Here is a 19,152-nt window from a genome sequence, read left to right as displayed (position 1 = left end):
GAGAAACACTCGACACAAAACACTAGTATTCATCATTTTCTTGAATTTGATGTTTCTGATTCAAAGACATAATCATAGAGAGCTGTCAAAGTACAAGAAAGTTCGCTCGGCTGCTGGCTGAATTAGTTTTAAAAACACAAGATTAACGGCAAAAGTCAGACTCTCAATCGAAGTACCCTGAACTATTGTTTCTTTCTTTTAAACTACCCTTTTTACTTTTCGGAACAATACGTTTGCCCAAAAATATTAATCAATCTATTGTTTAAAAAATTCGTTTTTTTAAGAAATAATTATCCTGCTTCTAACACGCTAGATTATGCGATTTACATAAAAGTATCTATTCACTTCCTAAACCCTGAGTGCTTACAACTATTACACATACGCTTAAATTATCCCTAAAATAGTATTTCTAATTAACAAAATTGTTCCGGACTTTAAAGCCACGGCACATATTAGAATGCGCAGCAGTTCTGATTCTAGAAAACAATACAAGGATGTCAAATAAGGACGAATGTGTGTGAAAACCATAATTGCTCTACTTAAAATACTTAAGTAATTATGTGTGTACTTAAAATTATACTCATATAGTTATAAGAATACATATCCAAGTACAATATTTATGTTGACTTTGAAGTGTCTTCATTATACATATATCAAATTATAGAATAGTTAAGAAGTTAATGCTTGTCTTACATTATATATTTTTATAAAGATCTCTATACACATATATACATACATATGTACATATTTATTGATCAAAATCATGCAGTGATCCTCAAAAACCTGTGTAGCCGTTAAGTATCCAATGAACCTTGCAACTGCGTAGATGGAGTTCTCTTGGAACATAAATTCGCTTTTGAGCTAATTGTGGGCCAAAAGTATTTCACATTTAAACTAGATCCATTATACTCGTACATATAAGAATGTATGTACATATATAGAGGGAGCCCCGAATTGAAGGATTATTTTTAACAAGAGGAGACCGTGTAGAATTTCGTTCTTGGTAAAGGTCCAAACCAGCACCAGAACGAGGCAGCACAATATATTTACTGAAGAGATTTTTCATGATTTTTTCTTTTAAATAAGCGTTTTTCTAAAAGTGCTCCAATTGTTTTGTCTTATTAATAATTTCTGCTAGAGTGGTACTATTTGGGGTTTAAACTCAGTAATGACAACATTGAGAAATGAAATTTCTGAATCTGAAGCCTCGGTGGCCTACAAACAATTTTGTCACCAACACAATAAAATCAAAAGTAAATTTTATAATTTCACAACAATAATAACAAATAATTTTACAAAAGACAAAATTGCTCAAATTTAAACTACAAATGTGCTTATATAGTAGTAGATACTGCGACAATAGAAAGAGTGAAGAAAGTAATGCGAAACCATTCGAACACTAAAGGCCGTTTTCTCAATATGCGGTTAGCAACTTTAACTTAACTGGTAAGTTCTGGTAAACTTTACCGAAAGAAAGTTAGTTGGTTAGTTTCTGACCAGAACAAGATGACAGCTGTAAGCTATAACATCTAGAAGCATTAACTATTTGTAGTAATGTACTTATTATATTATATTATATTTCTTATCTTGCGCATCTTTATACGCGATGTATGCGACGCTCCGTTAAGTCTCGAATGTGGGGTGAAAATAATTTTTTTTTTGGAAAAGTTCGAAGTTCGAGTTTTGTTCGTCGATTTCACATATCTTTTGTTAGAATGGATGGAATTTAAGAATCTGAGGATCGCAAAATCGTCGGGATTTGTATTTGATTATTTGATGAATGATTGTCAGCTGACCAGGGATATCTTAACAACCACATTAATTCATTTTATTATTGGATATTGATATTTTTGTAAATTGCATTAAAATAAGACTCAGTTTTAAATTTACCAACTGACTTGCAGTAAAAAGTTTTGACAAGTAAACTTGGTCCTTAACAAACGTTGCCTACATTTAGGATTGTAATCGAGGTAGCCACATATAAGTATACTAATAAAGCAATAAAATGAAACTCTCCAAAAAAATCATATTATGTGCTTAGCATCAATTCAATGGATTGTGATTACAATTGGAGAATTGTGTAAGAATATTAGTGATCCTTATATAATATGGACCAATAACAAAATTTTGAGTGGATTTTCGATATTCTACTGATATAGACGCAGATTAAATTAAAAATGAGTACATATAGATATTTTTTATTTAGAACAGAGCCGCTCAAAATAATGCGCAATTTATTTACCAACGCATACAATCACACATTTGATATCTGCTAGCGTATGATTGTGTGCGCGCGCTTGCTTAGTACACTGAGTGAAATCGTGCTATTTAGTTATTTTGTTATTAAAAATTTAGAAAAAAATAAAAAATTATGGTTTTTGATTAAAAAAGCAATTAAGAACAACAATAATTTAAGTTAATTTTTTTTAACTTTCCATGATTTTTTCCATATCGACTTCAGGATCATAAGTTTTGATTCTCATTAAGTCCTCTATATGCTTATTCGAAACTGAATTCCTGTATTTCGAGTGTATTTTTGACGCTGGCAGAATTAGCGTCATAGCGTACATGCTTCGACTGCATTTGCTTGCCTATACTCCGAGTATAGGCATGAAAAATTTTGAGCGGCTCTGATTTAGAAGGTAGGTAAAGTAGCTACCTAATCTGCTTTTAGGTGCAAGAAGTATAACATTAATTTCCTGCTGGTAGCACAGATTAGAACCGCAAATAGTAATACATTGATAAAATAATTGAATTAACATTTTAATTATGTTTTTTTTTTTATTTTGTAATCTCGAAAATCATGATTAGAAATAATTTTTAAACTCTTAAACCCAAATACCTTCTTTAAAATTAGACTTGATCCCCAAAAAAATTGAAAAAATTGTAATTCCAAGAACCGGATTAAATATAATAAAAATTACTTTCATTTTATTTTTAATTTGATGAAACTAACAAATTAAATTTACTTTAAAAATATATTAAATTTATTTGAATTGAATTTCTAATTCTTAAACAAAAATTATGGAATTAAAAACTCCGGCTAAGGTAAATTTATAGCGGGATTCTGTAACCAGTCTCTAGTCTCTATTTGAGACATTTTGAGACAAAGTCTCAATTTGAGACTAGTTACTATTCACTAAACAGTCTCTAGCGTTAGTCTCAAAATGTTGAGACCTGGTAGTTAGCAGGTCACAAAACTAAAAAGAGCTCTTGTCTGCCATTTTGAATATACTGAATAGGGATCATCATAGATATTAATCGATTGTCGTTTCTTTATATTTTGTAAGCAACTCAAACACGAAAATATGAAAAATAAATCAATTTTACATAAATTTCGTAAATATTATGAAACAAATTCAACATATATTTTTATTTTTATTGATAATTATGTTTTTTGACTATGCTATAGGAAATTTAATATTTGTTATCGACATATTTATTTTCATTCAAGTGTAAAAACATCTCTGAATAATGAAATGTAATAGATTTTGAGACTGTCACTTACAGAATAGCAAAATCATCTCAAGTCTCAAAAATTGTCTCTAACTCAAAATCTCAAATTTAGAGACTTGAGACTGTCTCACGTTACAGAATCGCACGGTTATGTAAGGAAAAAACGTCATTGAAATTATGTACGGACGGACTCCTGATGAACTTAACAAACTGACCTCACATAAAAAAGGAAGTCATGTTTATGGTACATATGCACACAAAAGTATATATATAATGAATCAATTATATACTAAAGTATTTATGTATATTTATTATTTTCTGAACTAAATTAAACAATATATTACTTACAACAAATAATAGCCAAACAAAAAGTATTTACTTATATTTTAAAACAATAAATCTATGAAATGTGTATGAATGTATGTATGTATTTAAGTATTTAAATTACATGAACACATAAGACAGCTTAACTTAAATAAAGATATGAGCTACACACATACTTAAAAATATATGCATGTATTTCTAATAAAACATATAAGTACATAATATAAACGTATATGCAACTGTAAGTATGTATTCGTGGAATAGCAGGCACAGGCAAGCAATCTCATCGCTTCCATTACGAAACTAAGTACATTTGTAATCATTGTAATCAAGTACAATTTAATAACTGGACTTTATACACAAATAGCTTAAGTTAATTATATATGGACAGTTTACATAAATATATAATGATGTTGTTGTTTTAGACTATTATTTTCTTTTTGTAATTTTGTGTTATTGTAATGGCGAGACTCGAGATAAGTGCATCACAATTTCAAAACAAATATACTTATATATAAATATATATATACGCGTGTTTCTATGGAATAGTTGTTGCGTTAATGGTTACATAAATCTCATAAATATTTAAAGTTTCCAAAACAAAAGAGAAATTTTTAAATTTTAATTAAACTGTTTACTAGTATTGTATACATAACCATATTCACAAACATAGGCAAAACATTAAATTATTTACTCCGGCACAGTACCGTGAATTGTGATAAACATTAGTGGATTATTAAAGATATAACGTGATCCATGAGTTTCAAAGTAGGCCTACTATACTTTGAGAGGCGTTATGTCTTATTTGGATTCGTAGTAGCACACGTAAATTGAAAATTACTATAGCTTGAAGGTTGAACTTTGCATCAAATTTAGCTTAAAGGTTTTTTTCTCTTTTGTAACGGTATTTTACGCAAAAATTGCTTTATTAATTATTTACTTAAAAGTGAAGAAGAGAAAACTCATATGCAAGAAAGAAATATTAAATCGTTGCGAACGAAGATCGCCATTAGTTACCAGGGGCCTACTGAATTTGGTACAACTGTTTGAAGCGACCTTCAATAAACACATTATATACTATAAATGTAATCCGCATACCCCTGTATTTTTTTACACAGATTTTTTTAGTTTTCCTTTCTTTCGATTTACGCCGAATATCTCTTATTCCAAATAATCTACCATTAGAAAACTTGAAAATAATGCTATTTTTACTAATTATATTCAGCAAAAAATGATCGAAATATGTATTGTCCTGATTTATCATTGTTGTTTTCGATTTCTCGCTAGCAGAAAATGTGCGAACTCTCGAATGGGTCAAAGCTTGAAAAATATTTAATAAAATGAACAGTATGTAAATGTAATGAAAGAAATCAGTTTTTTGATCATTTTTTTCACAACTAAAACTGTTTTTTCTTAACACAAAACAAATGCTCATCAGTAAATCTTTTCATTTTTTACATATATATCATTGTACATTAGGAATTTCTGGTTATCTAAAGTTCGGTTTTCAAGATCCTGATAGAAATGAGACAATTTAATACAAATTTCGTAACTAACGGGTCCTATGGATACTACGGTAATATAATAAATACTTTTGCCTTAAAGAGGACATAGACGGGCACACATGTGCGTTCGATCTGTGTGAATTCGTTTGCCCATACACGACACACAAATCCATTTTGCGTTCGTTCTTCACACAGTTAACATGTGCGACAGGCAAGCGGAACATTTCTTCGAATTTATTTCTAATGTAGCACTTTTATCTATTTCTTTGTATTTCGTTAATAAGTTATTCCAACTTTTATTTTTCTCAATATTATTTTTATATGTATCACTTTTCGTTTGCCAAATTGCGAATTAATTTTTTATAAGATCAATAAATTCAGATACGAAATCTTTATTAAGGGGAGAGCCTGCTTTAGAAGCTTCAAACAATCGCTTAAATCTCTTTAAAAATTATCTAACAAACAAAGTTATAGATTGGAACTCTAAATATTGTCGAAGCTAGAAGGGAAATAGTGTCCGAGCGTCAAACAGATACATACATGAGCGCTTGGGAAAAAAGCGAAAAGCGCGATTTCTCGGTTTTTTATTTTTACGATTATTTTAATTGGCGGGCAAAAAAAAACTAGGAAAAGTCAAGTTTGAACATATTTTTAAACAAAATAAAGTAAATTTTTTTTTGGAATTTTCTTAGTTTAACTAGAAGATAAGTTATTAAAAAACATGAATCTCTTTGAATTTTTTGTTCCTGATAAATGTATATGCGAGATGCATCGGGTAATTGCTTCCTAAAGGCAGAATATCAAAGATTTCGTATTCAAAAAATTTGTGAAAGATGTTCGAATATATGACTATAAAGCCTAGAAATTTCGCTTAAATCAATTATTTCTTTCCCTCCCAAAAAAATCCTCAAAAAAATCGATTTTTTGATGCCTCTAAAGCAGTCTCTCCCCTTAACACTTGCAATTGTCCGCGATCTTCACTGCTCGGCGACACGAGAGAAATGAGATTTTGTGCGCTCACAACGCCATACACGATAAACATGCTCGCGCACCGATCGTAAAAAATCAAACATTTTCGCGAACATGGATCGGTACGCGAACAAGCCCATACACGAGTAAACCGCATGTTTACACATACCGATCGAACGCACATGTGTGCCTGTGTATGGCCGCTATTAGTGAAGTGAGTATTTGTATGTGCTCTCACGGTTCTTTATCACAACATGAATGATAATAATAAAGCTAGCGATACAAGACCTGATCTTCAACAGTCGATCAAATGAGATTTGCAACCATTCTTTTCTGGCAAATTGAGCATGCGATAACTTTGAAATCTTAATGAAATACCAGTAGGTATTTGAAATTTCATATGTAGTATATAAGTATATATGTTTTTAAATAATGCGCACATACTACAATTTACTTGCTTATCGTTCAAACTAAATATTATATAATAAACACTTAATTACAATGCAATGGGTACTTAATTTAATGCAATCCTTTGTAAATGTATGTAATTATGTAAGTAATTATACATATTATGACTAATTACTAATGACAAGATGTCTGACTTGTTTGTTGTACACTTATCATAACGGTTACTTAATAAACTGGTAGTTTGTAATATTAAATACAGGACATTAAAGTTTTTTTCTGAGATACATATGTATGTATGTACTTGAACTAAAGCGAAATTGTTTTGCGTTTATAATTTGTTTTTCGTTTTCCTATAATGTTTTTTTTTTGTTTTTGTTTTTACATGCTACTTTTTATGTGTTTAATGGAACTATAGCCTCATACAACATAGTATAAGTAAATATACATTTGTATCTATGCGTGGAGTAGTTATAGTTCCTGAGCCTGTTTAGTAGTTGTTGATGGGCGCTTACAAGTTTAGACCATGTCCACTGCGCCGTCCGCTTCGTATGTTGGTATGGAGATGACATCGCTGCGTTTGGGCACGTTTGATAGGCCGACATTACATGACTCGGCAACGGGTATATTTATTGCTCTGGTTGTTGTTGCATATTTTTGTTGTGCTTGCTGTTGTCGTTGTTCGCGCCTTTGTCGTTGTGTTGCTGTGGCAGCCGTTGCTGTTGTTGTAGTTGGTCTACGCTCATGCTGCGTTTCGAGATCGTCAGCGTCATCGCTGCTGCTACTCGACGAGACATCCTCCTCGCTGTCTGTTGTGGCGGTCGCAGCGTTGATCGCCTTCTTGTTTGCCTTCATTTGTTTGAGTACTTCATCAGGATTACTTTCGAGCGTAGAATGTTGGCTGGACGGTGAGTGACTATACTCGGAGGTGTTCTCTTCATCCGATACGACTGTAACATTGCGTTTGTGTATTGGAATTTTCGGTATGATTGGTATTTTGTACCCGCGACGTGCACGCATGCCGCGTCCAATCGGTAAACGTCCAATGCTGGATGGGAAGAAAAATAGTTGATTTAAGTAAAGTCGTCACAAAACAATATCAGAGAAGAATAACAGTAGTTTCGATTTCAATTTTTCTGGATAGGTGAAGTAAGCAACATGGTGGAAGATATTTCGCGTATATGAAACCACACCGCAAATCCTATACTAGAGTTGCAAAGCAAATCGGCTCCCGCAATTGTTCTCACGTTTCCTATCTTTTGATTGTTTTCGGATCGAAAAGCTTTTAACTAAATCGATCATTTTTCTATTGAAAATGAAACCGACAATTAATGAGACAAATATTTCCTGTCTCCGTATGAATCTGTTAAAGAATTTCAACGACTACTATAAAACCCTCGATAGGGCCAAAAGCAGTCAATGAAAAAAGTGGCCGAAGCATAAATGCATGTTAGAAAAGAAGAGATCTATGTGGAGCATACTGAAATAATGAAAAGGTTAATCCCTCAATCTGAAGAACGAAAGTCAGCTGTGAAAAATCGTGCAAAAGACGATGATTGTAAACCTTCCATAGATTGGAACGGAATTAATTATCCAGCACCCGACAATGTGTAAGTCTTAAGATTAACGGCGGATTACAAACTTTTCCTTACTTTCTGTCAAATTGTAGAAGATATTGATTAATTTTTAACCAATGGGGAACTGATTTCTGTGAAGTGTTTTTGGAAAACAATACGAGTATTAAATGTATGATTTAACGAACCTCGCAGAGTATATTTCCCGAAACTGTTTTAACCTTCTTCACATAGACTTGCTCTAAAAAAGAAACAGATCAACTTTCCTTAATAAAAACCTTAAACTTTTGGTCAATTATCAGGTAGAACTAAGTGACGTCCTCATTCGGAGTGAATCAGTATCCTCTGTCCACTATTAACTGAAATCTATCGAACAGACTTCACAGTTGTATACTTGACGGAAATTTTAGCTTAACGCTATTTTTATGGTGTGAGATAAAAAACAGTGTTTTGAAAGCATTTTACTTTCTACTACGCTTACCTTCGGCGTCTAAGTCCATAATGGTAGTCGGTATCCTCACCCTCCTCATCCGACCAACTGTCATCGAATATATCTTCGTTGGATTCACCATTCGCATTGTTGCACGCTTGTTCCTCCACTGCCACAGGCTTGTCCAATGTGTGCTGGTGTTTTCGTCGCACACTACTCGTTCTCGGCGTCATTCTTTCCAATGCGGCATCGCGACTTAAATCATGTCTGCTTGTGCCATTGCCATCGTTCGTGTTCTCATTGCCATTATCAGACGGTTGCAGACGAGTTGTCGCCAGCTCACCTTGATTACTGATTGAGGTTGTAGTCTGTATACTCAGTCGATTTTCATTGATAAACTTGATCACCTTTTCCCCAAGACGATCGAGGTGCTCATTGGAACTACAATAATCGGGTAAGTCAAGTCTTTCGTTGCTATTGATAACATCGTCGAGTAATTGGTCGGGACTAGAGCATGCATCTTGGAATGTCACATCCAACGGTGTCATGGAATTACCATTCAGACTGGTTGGGGTAAGCGCCGATGCCGTTGCATCTGTCTGTTGTGGTTGGTCATTTTGATGATGTAGCGGCTGTTGGCTACATTGCATAGCGGTTTGTGGTTGAGCCGACTGGCGCTGCTTTATGCGATCTGTTAGATATAAAACTTCATAGGATGGCAAACCAGACTCCATGGCAAGTGTCATAGAGATATCACGCATTGCACAGGAGGCATTTGGACTAATATCCATTTCACTAATATCCATGACATCGGTTTGAGTTTCAGTGTCGACCAACTTAACATTCTTACGATTTTCCGGTTCGCTTTGATATCGCCGGTCTCGACTTGGACTATATTTGGGTGCAGCGGCGAAACCACCGGAACCAACTCGTCGATGTCTGCTCTTCTTCGGCTTCTGCGTGGCCACACAATAGGATTTCGTCTTATTCAAATTTATAACCTGTGCGTAGAGTGTTGCCTTCAGTGGGCTCTGTCAAAGAGAATACACGAAAGTAAGTATATACTAGTCCATATGAAGAATAGGATTTAGAAAATACGAAAATGTTGGTATGTCAATTTGAATAATTTCGTGGTTTTATTAATAGAATGAAATTATAAAGATTTTCAGGGTTATCATCGATATATTTTTGGATATGTGACCAATATTAGTGTATCAAAATAGTTCATGATCGGGAGATCAGCGGACTATCCTAATCGGCTCAAAGCAATTTGAATTATTTATCGAACCTTGAGAGATCTAGGGTTGCCCTTATAAAATTCTCACAGCAATACTGGGAAAGGCATTTCATTCAGTAAGGAATAATGCGGCGTGCCTTTCAAACATTCCAGTTGAGCTGAGAACTGAAGATTTTTATAGACTATAACCCTAAGTATCTAGAAAGAGATTAATGCTCTTTTGGGAGAAGAAACTTATGGTTTCATTCAAGTTAATCCTACTAAGAGATAGCTACGTAATTTACCTCTGGCGTTGTTTCGGGGTCAGGTGATGACGACTGTTGTTGTTTTTGAGCATTTCCTGGTATATTAATAGGTGGATTAAGTCGTCTGCGGTAATTTTGTATTTTTCGTAGCGTGCTGCCCAAACGTCTCGAGGGTTTGTAACCTGGCAGTTGCTTTTCGCGCCTAAAAAAGAAAAATATACAAGAGTTGCAGTAGGTATTTCTCATAAAGTGAATCTGTGAAACATACATAGCGATCTCCTTTTCTTTTTCCTGTAGTTGTGTCATGCATTCACTTAATTCTAAGTACAGTCGATTTGTCTTCTCCAACTTATCCTCGTAGACCAGCCGTATGTCCTGCGCATGCTGCCACTCAGCCGTGCGCCGTCTGATCAAGTCCTGTTCATATTTATGTATGCTGGTGCCATTTTGTGAGATTTCCTTGAAATGCATACGCACTTCCTCATTCCAGGATTGCTGTGCCTCGAAATAGCCGTTGTCGGTTTTACGCAAAAGCTCCGGACCGGCTATCTCCAAATGCGTTAATATTTGCCCGAACGAGGGACGATTTCGCGGTTTAGTATGCCAACATAAATTTACCAATAATTTGAAACCCTCTGGGCAACTGGACGGTATCGGTAGTTTCAATGAGTTATTGCCCACACCCCAAATTATGGCTGACGAGTCGACATCTTTGTACGGTATTTCACATGTTAACATTTCCCACAGTACAACACCATACGACCAGATGTCGACCTTCTCCGAGCACGGCTCGTTACGTATCACCTCAGGTGCCATCCAAGCTACGGTACCAGCGAAGCTCATTTTCGTGCTCTTCTCATTCCACTCTTTGCTTGTACCAAAATCACTGATCTTCACTATCTCTTGATGGCCAATCAGTATACTGCAGAGAAAGGGAGAAACTTAATAAAGTGTAAACAAGATATTTTTAGAAACTTGTATACTCACTTGGGACTCTTCAAATCACGATGTATGATTTTATGTGAGTGCAGATATTGCATGCCGTGTGCAATTTGCTTCGACCACGAGACTAAACGTGATGGCAGCATCACTTTCTTATTCCGCTGATCCTTCAGTATATTTTGTAGTGGACCATAGGGACAAAATTCCATGATTATACAAAATACAGGCGGCTGTGTGCAAACACCTCTGCGGAAAGATAACAGTTGAGTAAGAAATTATAAGGGAAATGTATTCGTTTTTAAGTACTTACTTGAACTTAATAATATTTTGATGATCCAACTTTCTTAAATGCTTAATATCTGTTTCTTTCAGTTCTTTTACCTTCTTCACAGCAACAATTTCGTTGTTTAACTTTCCACTGAAGACGGCACCTTGCGCGCCGCTGCCGAGCCACTCCAACCCCGTTATGCATTCAAACGGTATTTCCCAAGCGTAATCTTTCGGGTCCTTGATCTCGATAACGCCAGTCTTGGTCATAAAGGAGAGTATCGGTTTCATACAACCCAGAAGGCTTGTCATCACTCCAATACCCTTATCATGGTAACCATTTGTGGGCGTCCATCGATGTTGGCAGGTATTATCCGAACTGTCTGTGCCGTTATTTTCTGGTTGTGGGCGATGAAAGTCGATGTCTGTTGTGTAGGAAAGGTTAGCGGCACCTATTCTCATATGTTCCAGTCCATCTTGAATGCAGGCCATGCTGGAAGAGTCAATATTTAAGAATAGTATTAGTAGTGAGTAACGATGTTAGATTGTGAAATAAAGCTATTTACGACTAAGGTAAGGAATTGAGGCTGAAGATATGTATTATCTTAAGAAAATAATGTTACGTATAGGTTACAGTTTTTTTATGTTAAGAGGATTAAATTACGAAGTTTTAATACATCATTCAAAATCAACACCATGAGGTAGTTTAAGTTATTCAACAGATGCAGATCGATCTTAACTATGACGAAGAGGAGTTTAATAAACTCTTGGAAGCCAGTTCAAAACTTTAGACTTTATTTAACAATCTGAACGTAAAGAAAGTACCGGCTATTGAACAAGGCTAAAAGAAACTGAAAAAGAGACTAAAAAAATACATTTAGATCGCTCACTTGAATGAGATCCCTATCACCATTTCAGTTTCTAGAAATCTCTATTTGTACTTTGTATAAGGCCAGGGTCGGCCCGAGACAATTTACCGCCCTAAGCAAACGCCGGATTCCTCGCCCTTTTAGAGCATATTGTGCCTAAACAACAATGTAAAACTTTTGAAAATTTTCAAGGAAATAAAATAAAAAACACATAATTTTATTTAAAAAAACTGCACTCTCCACTGGCTATCGACACAGGAAGTGTTAGGAACACCCGTTTAGGAAACACAATGATCCAAGCAAGAGGTATCCATGTAACCGGAATGCGACTGATCTGCATACAGATTATTTGAAAATATTTGAAAATAAATATCTGCCCAACAAAATACCACGAAAAGATATTTTGAAAATTTAAAAACGAGTGAATGAGATATAATCTACTCCAAATAAAAGGGATCTTGTAATATTAAATTCGTATTCACGTAAGTTGTAACGTGCTGGAACGCTTTCTTACTAGTTTGACGCTAACGCAATATATTTTAATTTGTTGAAAATCACGTTTTTTTTTGCTTGCCTTGTTAAAACTACGTGGAAAGAAATAACATCGAACGGAAGATCGCAAAAATGCTTGACACCAACCGCCTTACTGTTTCCCAGAATTACGATAAATTTTTTAGTTTTTATTTTCAAGAAAAAAAGTTGGCACGTTTCTAATATAGAATGAGATACGTCGGCTTCATAATGCCCGAATATTGAAAAATACAATATATAGCGTATTATAGACCAATATCACGTTCAAATAACAAGTGAGGAACCCCTAAGTTCGGGTGTAACCGAAAATTTCATACTGTTCCAACTTGCCAGGATCAAAGCGAAGAAAATACGTTCAGGTACATATGGTTTGTTAGTTATATGGAGTCTAAGCAAGTTTTCACCCGATTTTATCCATTTTAGGCACAAAGATAAACTGTTAAGTATTAGAAAAACATGCTCTCTCAATTTGCCGATATACGCGGTACGCAACTGGAAGTTAAAAAATCTCCACTAAGATTAGATAAAAAGTTCGCAATTGGAATCTTGATCCACATATTCGTTTTCTGGGAGTTTCAATAGTTTGGTCTGATTTGGACAATCTTTGATCTTAAGATATTTTAAACGCACTATTCGGGCAAAGTTTTATCCCGATACTTTCATTGGTTGATTTACAAACAGGAAAGTGAAAGAATCAGTTGGATATTGTGTTCAATGGGAAGTAGACGTGGTTGTAGTCCGATTTCCCACGTTTTCGTACTGGAAGAAAGGAATGTCAAGATACTACTATATATAAAAATCTGGTTGATATCGGTCGTGTAGGTATTGATATATGATAGCGGCTCCAATACAGTCTTGTATTATCCTAGATGTAAAATGTCTCCGGAGTGGATGGAGCTTTTTTCACAGTGTCGCTCGGTTGCTTAAGGGATTTGTTCTGAGCGATTATAGATTTGTATGTAGTGGTCCGATTACGACCATTTACGAACTCAACGTTCCTTTTTTGCACGTTTAGTTTCATTTTGATATCTCAATTTTACTCGAGTTACAGCTTGCGCAGACAGATAGGCGGACGAACAGACATACATCTAGATTTAAACTCGTCTCGTCATCCTGATGATTTATAACCACATATGTAACTCGATTGTTTTTAGGCGATACAAACAACCGTTAGGTGAACAAACCTATTATACTCTGTAGCAACATGTTGCAAGAGTATATAAATGTATTGTCCCGGTAGACAATAACATAAAAGAGACTCATTCTAAGAAAACTTATGATCTATGGATCTCTTTATTAGTTGTATGTCTAATAACATGAAAATCGCACTAGAATGTTTGGAAAAACAGGGCCCAGCGTAGGCGAAAAGGTTAAATAAAATTTTACCAATTCCTTAACTTTGACATAAATATGTAAACACATAAGGGTTAAGAAAGCTTAGGAAATTTATGATTTTAAAACAGGTATTTTCTAATATAATCTACATAAAGGATCGTATTGGTTTTTCCAAAAAAAAATCCTTTAAAAGTTATACATACGCAGTTAAAGTTATACATCAAATGTACTGAACATTCATGCAAGGGATTTATACATTGTGTGTTGCTCATACGACATGGTGGCCCTAGGCTACCTAAATACACACATATGTATGTGAAAATAAACAGCTTGCTTGCATGGAAAAATAAGTGATCATTTGCACACCCTAATGTACATTTGTTTTTAAGTCATAAAGATTTCCATATTTTGATTTCAATATTGTTTATCATACCTTATCTTAAGAGAAGATAATGTTGCAAATTAATGGCGTGACCAGTTTGTTTGGAATTTTATCATCAAAACAAATAATGGTTGATAAATGTTTAGAGCATATTTCTTGGCACATTAATAGTTTCTTAGAATTCACATGTCATTTATGTATATTTTGTTTAAGTATTTGTCTGTTTATTACCCATAATTTCGAAGCTTAGTGTTCAATTTAGGACTATTTGTGCCTAGACGAAAAAATGCTCTATTAAGATGGTATGATTTTAAGTAGGAATATATGCACATATCATTTACATTTTGCATTTATTGTAGTTCGAAAATTGTATGGAAAATAAGAACTTTAAGTGATTAATTACACTCTGTTCTTTAGTTACACAATTTTGATGCTAGGCTCAGTAAACCCACCTTGCCTTCGGAGTGGATTGTCACTTTTCTAAACGAAGTTTCGGAACAGTGGATCTACTGTTAACTTAATGGCAACCTCATATGCTTGACGAACTCTACAATTGTTTGGAAGCCTGAAACTGTAGTTGATGGAAAGGACCCGATAGTAGATTTCTTCACCAAAGCGTAGAAGGATTTGGTTAACAATCATTCGTTTACTTCTCGCTTTGATGATGAGGTTTTTTTGGAATATATAAAATTTTTTTTTGTATAAAACACAGAAAAAATAATGAAAGAATATACACCCAACTCTTTTTTTACACGGTTTTTTTTTACACGGATTTGAAGTTACACGGTTGAGAAAATAATTTTTTTTGTAAAAAATTTTTAATCTACTACCGTTTCAAAATCATTGTCTTGTAATTATATTTGTTTTTACCACACTTATTCCATAACTCTTTCCTACGACGAATAATTATGTAGCAATGTAAATATTTTTTTCTTATTTATATTCTAACTTTTCAGTTCTTAGTACTGGATTAACAGATTTCTTTTGTTTTTTGCTTAATCTACCAATTTTTCACCTGTATGAATTATGTATTTTAAGTTTTATTGTTCAATAAAATGTCATATGAACATACATATCTGGAATTTTATATATTCAACTTTTTTACACGGTTTTTCGAAGTAAATATAGTTCCTTATTTAATCTTACACGGGTTTCAGATGACATGGAACGTATCCCCCTTTTTTCTATAGGAAACGTCTCTTTTTTTACACGTTTTTTTTTTACACGGATTTCTGAGGAACGTATCTACAGTGTAAAAAAGAATTGGGTGTATATGTTTGCGTTATTAGTTAGAAAGTAAATAAACTATGTCAAATATGTATATGAAAATCACGACAGTGCTTCAAGAAATCCACCCAATACATAACAATATTATTGCCATATAAAATACCTATAGATATCTGAATAGAGAATAAAAAGTTCATGTTCAAATTTAAATACATAAATACATAAATTAAATACATAAATATACTACATTCAAAGTAACAGTACCAGTTTGTTGAGATTTCCACATTACTGCTATATAATGTACCTGTACGACGTAACTAACATGTATATGGTCAAATACAAATACAAACCATACATACATATGTATGTAACTATGTAAAGGTATAAGTAAACTGTAAAGCACAATAATAAAGCCCAGATAATATTTTTGAACTGTTCTTTACCGATAAGAAGTGAACGCGCAAGTTCTAAAAAAAGCTACTCAAAGGGGGAAGTACCTGGACATAATTAGTGTAGACATCAAGTTAGACACAAAATAAGAATTCAATAATTTTAGAAAGTAATTTTTAGCTATTTCTTCGCATATGCAAAGTTTTATTTTTTCAATATATATATATATGTAAGTATTTTTTACCAACAAAATATGTATATTAAAAGAAAAAACTAAAATTCAGTTCACGAAAATGGTAGTGCCTGTTTGGTTGATAGGAAAACACAAAAAACAGTAACTTAACACTTAACAATTCAAATTTTAAATTCTAAATGCTTTCGATTGATTAATATTTGGTTGTAAGGCGTTTATTTACTTTAATACTCCGGTGTTGCATAGAGTCTATTAGTTCCTTACAACGTTCCCTGGGAATTTCAGCCTATGCCTCCATGACCACTAGCCAAAGTGGTGTACTATTTTATGGATATTCTTCTACTACAACTCTTTTAACATCTCTCCACAAATTTTCAATTTGATTCAGGTCCACTGCCTGCGTTGGCCAGGACACTACGTTGATTTTTTCTGACGTTCTTTTTATAAGTATTTCACAGCTGGCAAATGGCAACACAGTATCCTTCAGTAGGTTTATATACACTGTTCGATACATGATGCCATTGATCAAATGTATAGGACCGACTTAATGGTACGAAAAGCACGCCCAAAAAAAAGTTTTAAAAGTTTTGTTAGTTTACCTGGAATGTTATATTGTGTTTGGTAGTGTTCAGGCATTCTTTTTGCATCTCGTTTCTTAAAAAATAAGAAATTTTGCTTCCATTAGCTCAAATCGTATTCCCGCCATTTTGTAGATGACGAAATGCAATGTTCTTTTGAGAACTTTATTCTTTCAGCTAGTATATGTTTCTTTGTTAAAGTGTTTCAAGTTTAAACAAATTTTTTGGATGTTTAGGGCTGTTTGTTGTTTCATCGTTTAGTCTATCTGTGCTCTAATAATGATTTTTTATATTTTCCCTCACAATTCTTCGCTTTATCATTCTATTTTGTACCATTAAATTATCATTGGGGAGATGTATACCCTTAAAGCTTCGATTCCCTGTAAGCTCTGTCTTATCGTCATACCTTCACTATCAATTTACACTTCTCGATAGAATAAAATCTTCCTTTACCCATTAAAAAGGAAAGAACACTTTAAATATAGTTACTTATAGGAACCCCTATCGACAAACACTGCTATTTTATTGAACAGCTGATTTTTATAATTTTAAATATCTTCTCTTCATCTTTACTGGCGCTGAAACCGCTTGCGCGGTTATGATCGAGTTAACAACCCCCCGCCAGTCGTTTCTTCGTTTCGCTAATTGGCGCCAACTGGAGATACCACTTGCAACCGGGTCCTTCTCTACCTGATCTCTGCAACGGAGTGGAGGTCTTCCTCTGCTTCCACCGGCGGACACTGAATCGAAATGTCTATTCTTACAAAATAATCACTCTGGTTGATTCGGCAAGTCAGAATACGTTACGAAAGATATTTCAATACAATAACCTGTTGCATTGTTATTTTCATGAACTGCACTATATGTGAAGTCATGCAAGTATTTTTTGATATTCGATATAACATACGATGAATTACAAAGCAAACCCCTTTCTCTCAGCACATATCTGTGTTGAAGCGTATCCGTTTATCTGTAGTATATACTTAGGCATTTCAATTGTTAAAAATATTTAATTTACTGGGAACATCAGAGTTACAACTTAATAACGAGCACAGGTGTTAAACATATTATGAATTTTTTTCTAATGGGTAATCGAGAAAAGAACCCAAATAGAACTTCGATTACATTAACTTGCAAACTTATACCTACTCGTATGTTCCTAGGTACGTACAACTTTGACTAATGCGAACATACTACATACTTATATACATACAAGTATATATTGTGAAGTACATATAACTTTGGATACGAAAAATGTTCGGAGAAACAGAAACATACACATAAAATTAATAAATTGTAACAATGTTTTTATTTTAAGTAAAATTTACCTATTATTGATTATATTCAAAGTGATGGGCAGAGATTATTAACGCTATGTGGTCGCGTATAGCATCCAACATAAAAACCTGATTGAAAAATATTAGAATCCATGGAAATTAGAATTTTTATTGCGGTGCTATTAAAAAATGATAAAAAAAAGTTCAATTTTACAACAAAGCATTCAATACTTCCGAAGAGATATTGACAACTACAATTTGAAGATAGATCGGCTGAATGTACGACCGTTTCTTATCAGAATTTTTTAAGAATCATTAAGAATTGGATTGACGAACTAATCCAAAAAAGGTATATCTCAGTGGACATGTTTTCTGAAATAACTGTGTCTCCAATATTGAAATAAGACATTCTGAAAAAGAATTTTCGAAACATTTGCCTATAAGGAAAGCGCTTTAGCATTGTCGAATATATACGAGCTTGAGAACCATCTCAGAAAACATATTACGTTAATAATAACACACTGGAAATCAAACAATGAAATATTCTTTATCGATAAATGTCAACATAACTCTTTAAGTCAATGTGATATCATTTTCGATGATTTCGATAGGTCGCTTTGTATAGAAGCTATATACATATACTTGTACATATGTCATAGTGTTCCGATCTGAAAAATTTATTTGGAGATTCGAACGTTGCTTTGGGTAATATTCTATGGTAAATTCGGTGAAGATATTTTGTCAAATAAAATCGTTTATCATACAATAATTTGATTTTCATCGGTCAGTTTAAAACATATGACAGCTATATTTTCTGTAAAAAGTTCTCAATATGAACGATTTCGGTATCTGCGGGCTTGAATAGCTTTGATCCGACTTCAACAATTTTTGATCATACGGTAGCACGGCTCAAGGCACACTTCGTTCAGTAAGTAAGTTTTATCCCAACATATTAATTGGTTCTAGATTTGTATAATGAGAAGTAAAATAATCAGAATGAATTTAAAATTGTGTTA

General features: G+C 33.7%; 1 protein-coding gene across 6 annotated transcripts in view; it reads right to left on the bottom strand.

Moving 5' to 3' along the window:
* Window positions 1–4,540: 4,540 nt before the first annotated feature.
* LOC105224286 (mitogen-activated protein kinase kinase kinase 13-B) overlaps window positions 4,541–19,152 on the bottom strand; it is a 33,780-nt gene continuing 19,168 nt past the window's right edge. For all 6 annotated transcript variants that reach the window (XM_011202331.4, XM_049457759.1, XM_049457760.1 and 3 more), the window contains 6 exons: window positions 11,398–11,847; window positions 11,133–11,333; window positions 10,414–11,067; window positions 10,185–10,347; window positions 8,715–9,694; window positions 4,541–7,707 (listed from right to left, as the gene is read on the bottom strand). In XM_011202331.4, coding sequence (XP_011200633.2) covers window positions 7,179–7,707; window positions 8,715–9,694; window positions 10,185–10,347; window positions 10,414–11,067; window positions 11,133–11,333; window positions 11,398–11,847 — 2,977 coding nt within the window. In that variant the 3' untranslated portion in view covers window positions 4,541–7,178. The remainder of the gene's footprint in view (window positions 7,708–8,714; window positions 9,695–10,184; window positions 10,348–10,413; window positions 11,068–11,132; window positions 11,334–11,397; window positions 11,848–19,152) is intronic.

The sequence above is a fragment of the Bactrocera dorsalis genome, chromosome 5 (assembly GCF_023373825.1).
Source record: "Bactrocera dorsalis isolate Fly_Bdor chromosome 5, ASM2337382v1, whole genome shotgun sequence".
NCBI lineage: Eukaryota > Metazoa > Arthropoda > Insecta > Diptera > Tephritidae > Bactrocera > Bactrocera dorsalis.
The sequence above is the reverse complement of the archived record's forward strand: the minus strand, read 5'-3'. Positions and strand labels throughout refer to the sequence as shown.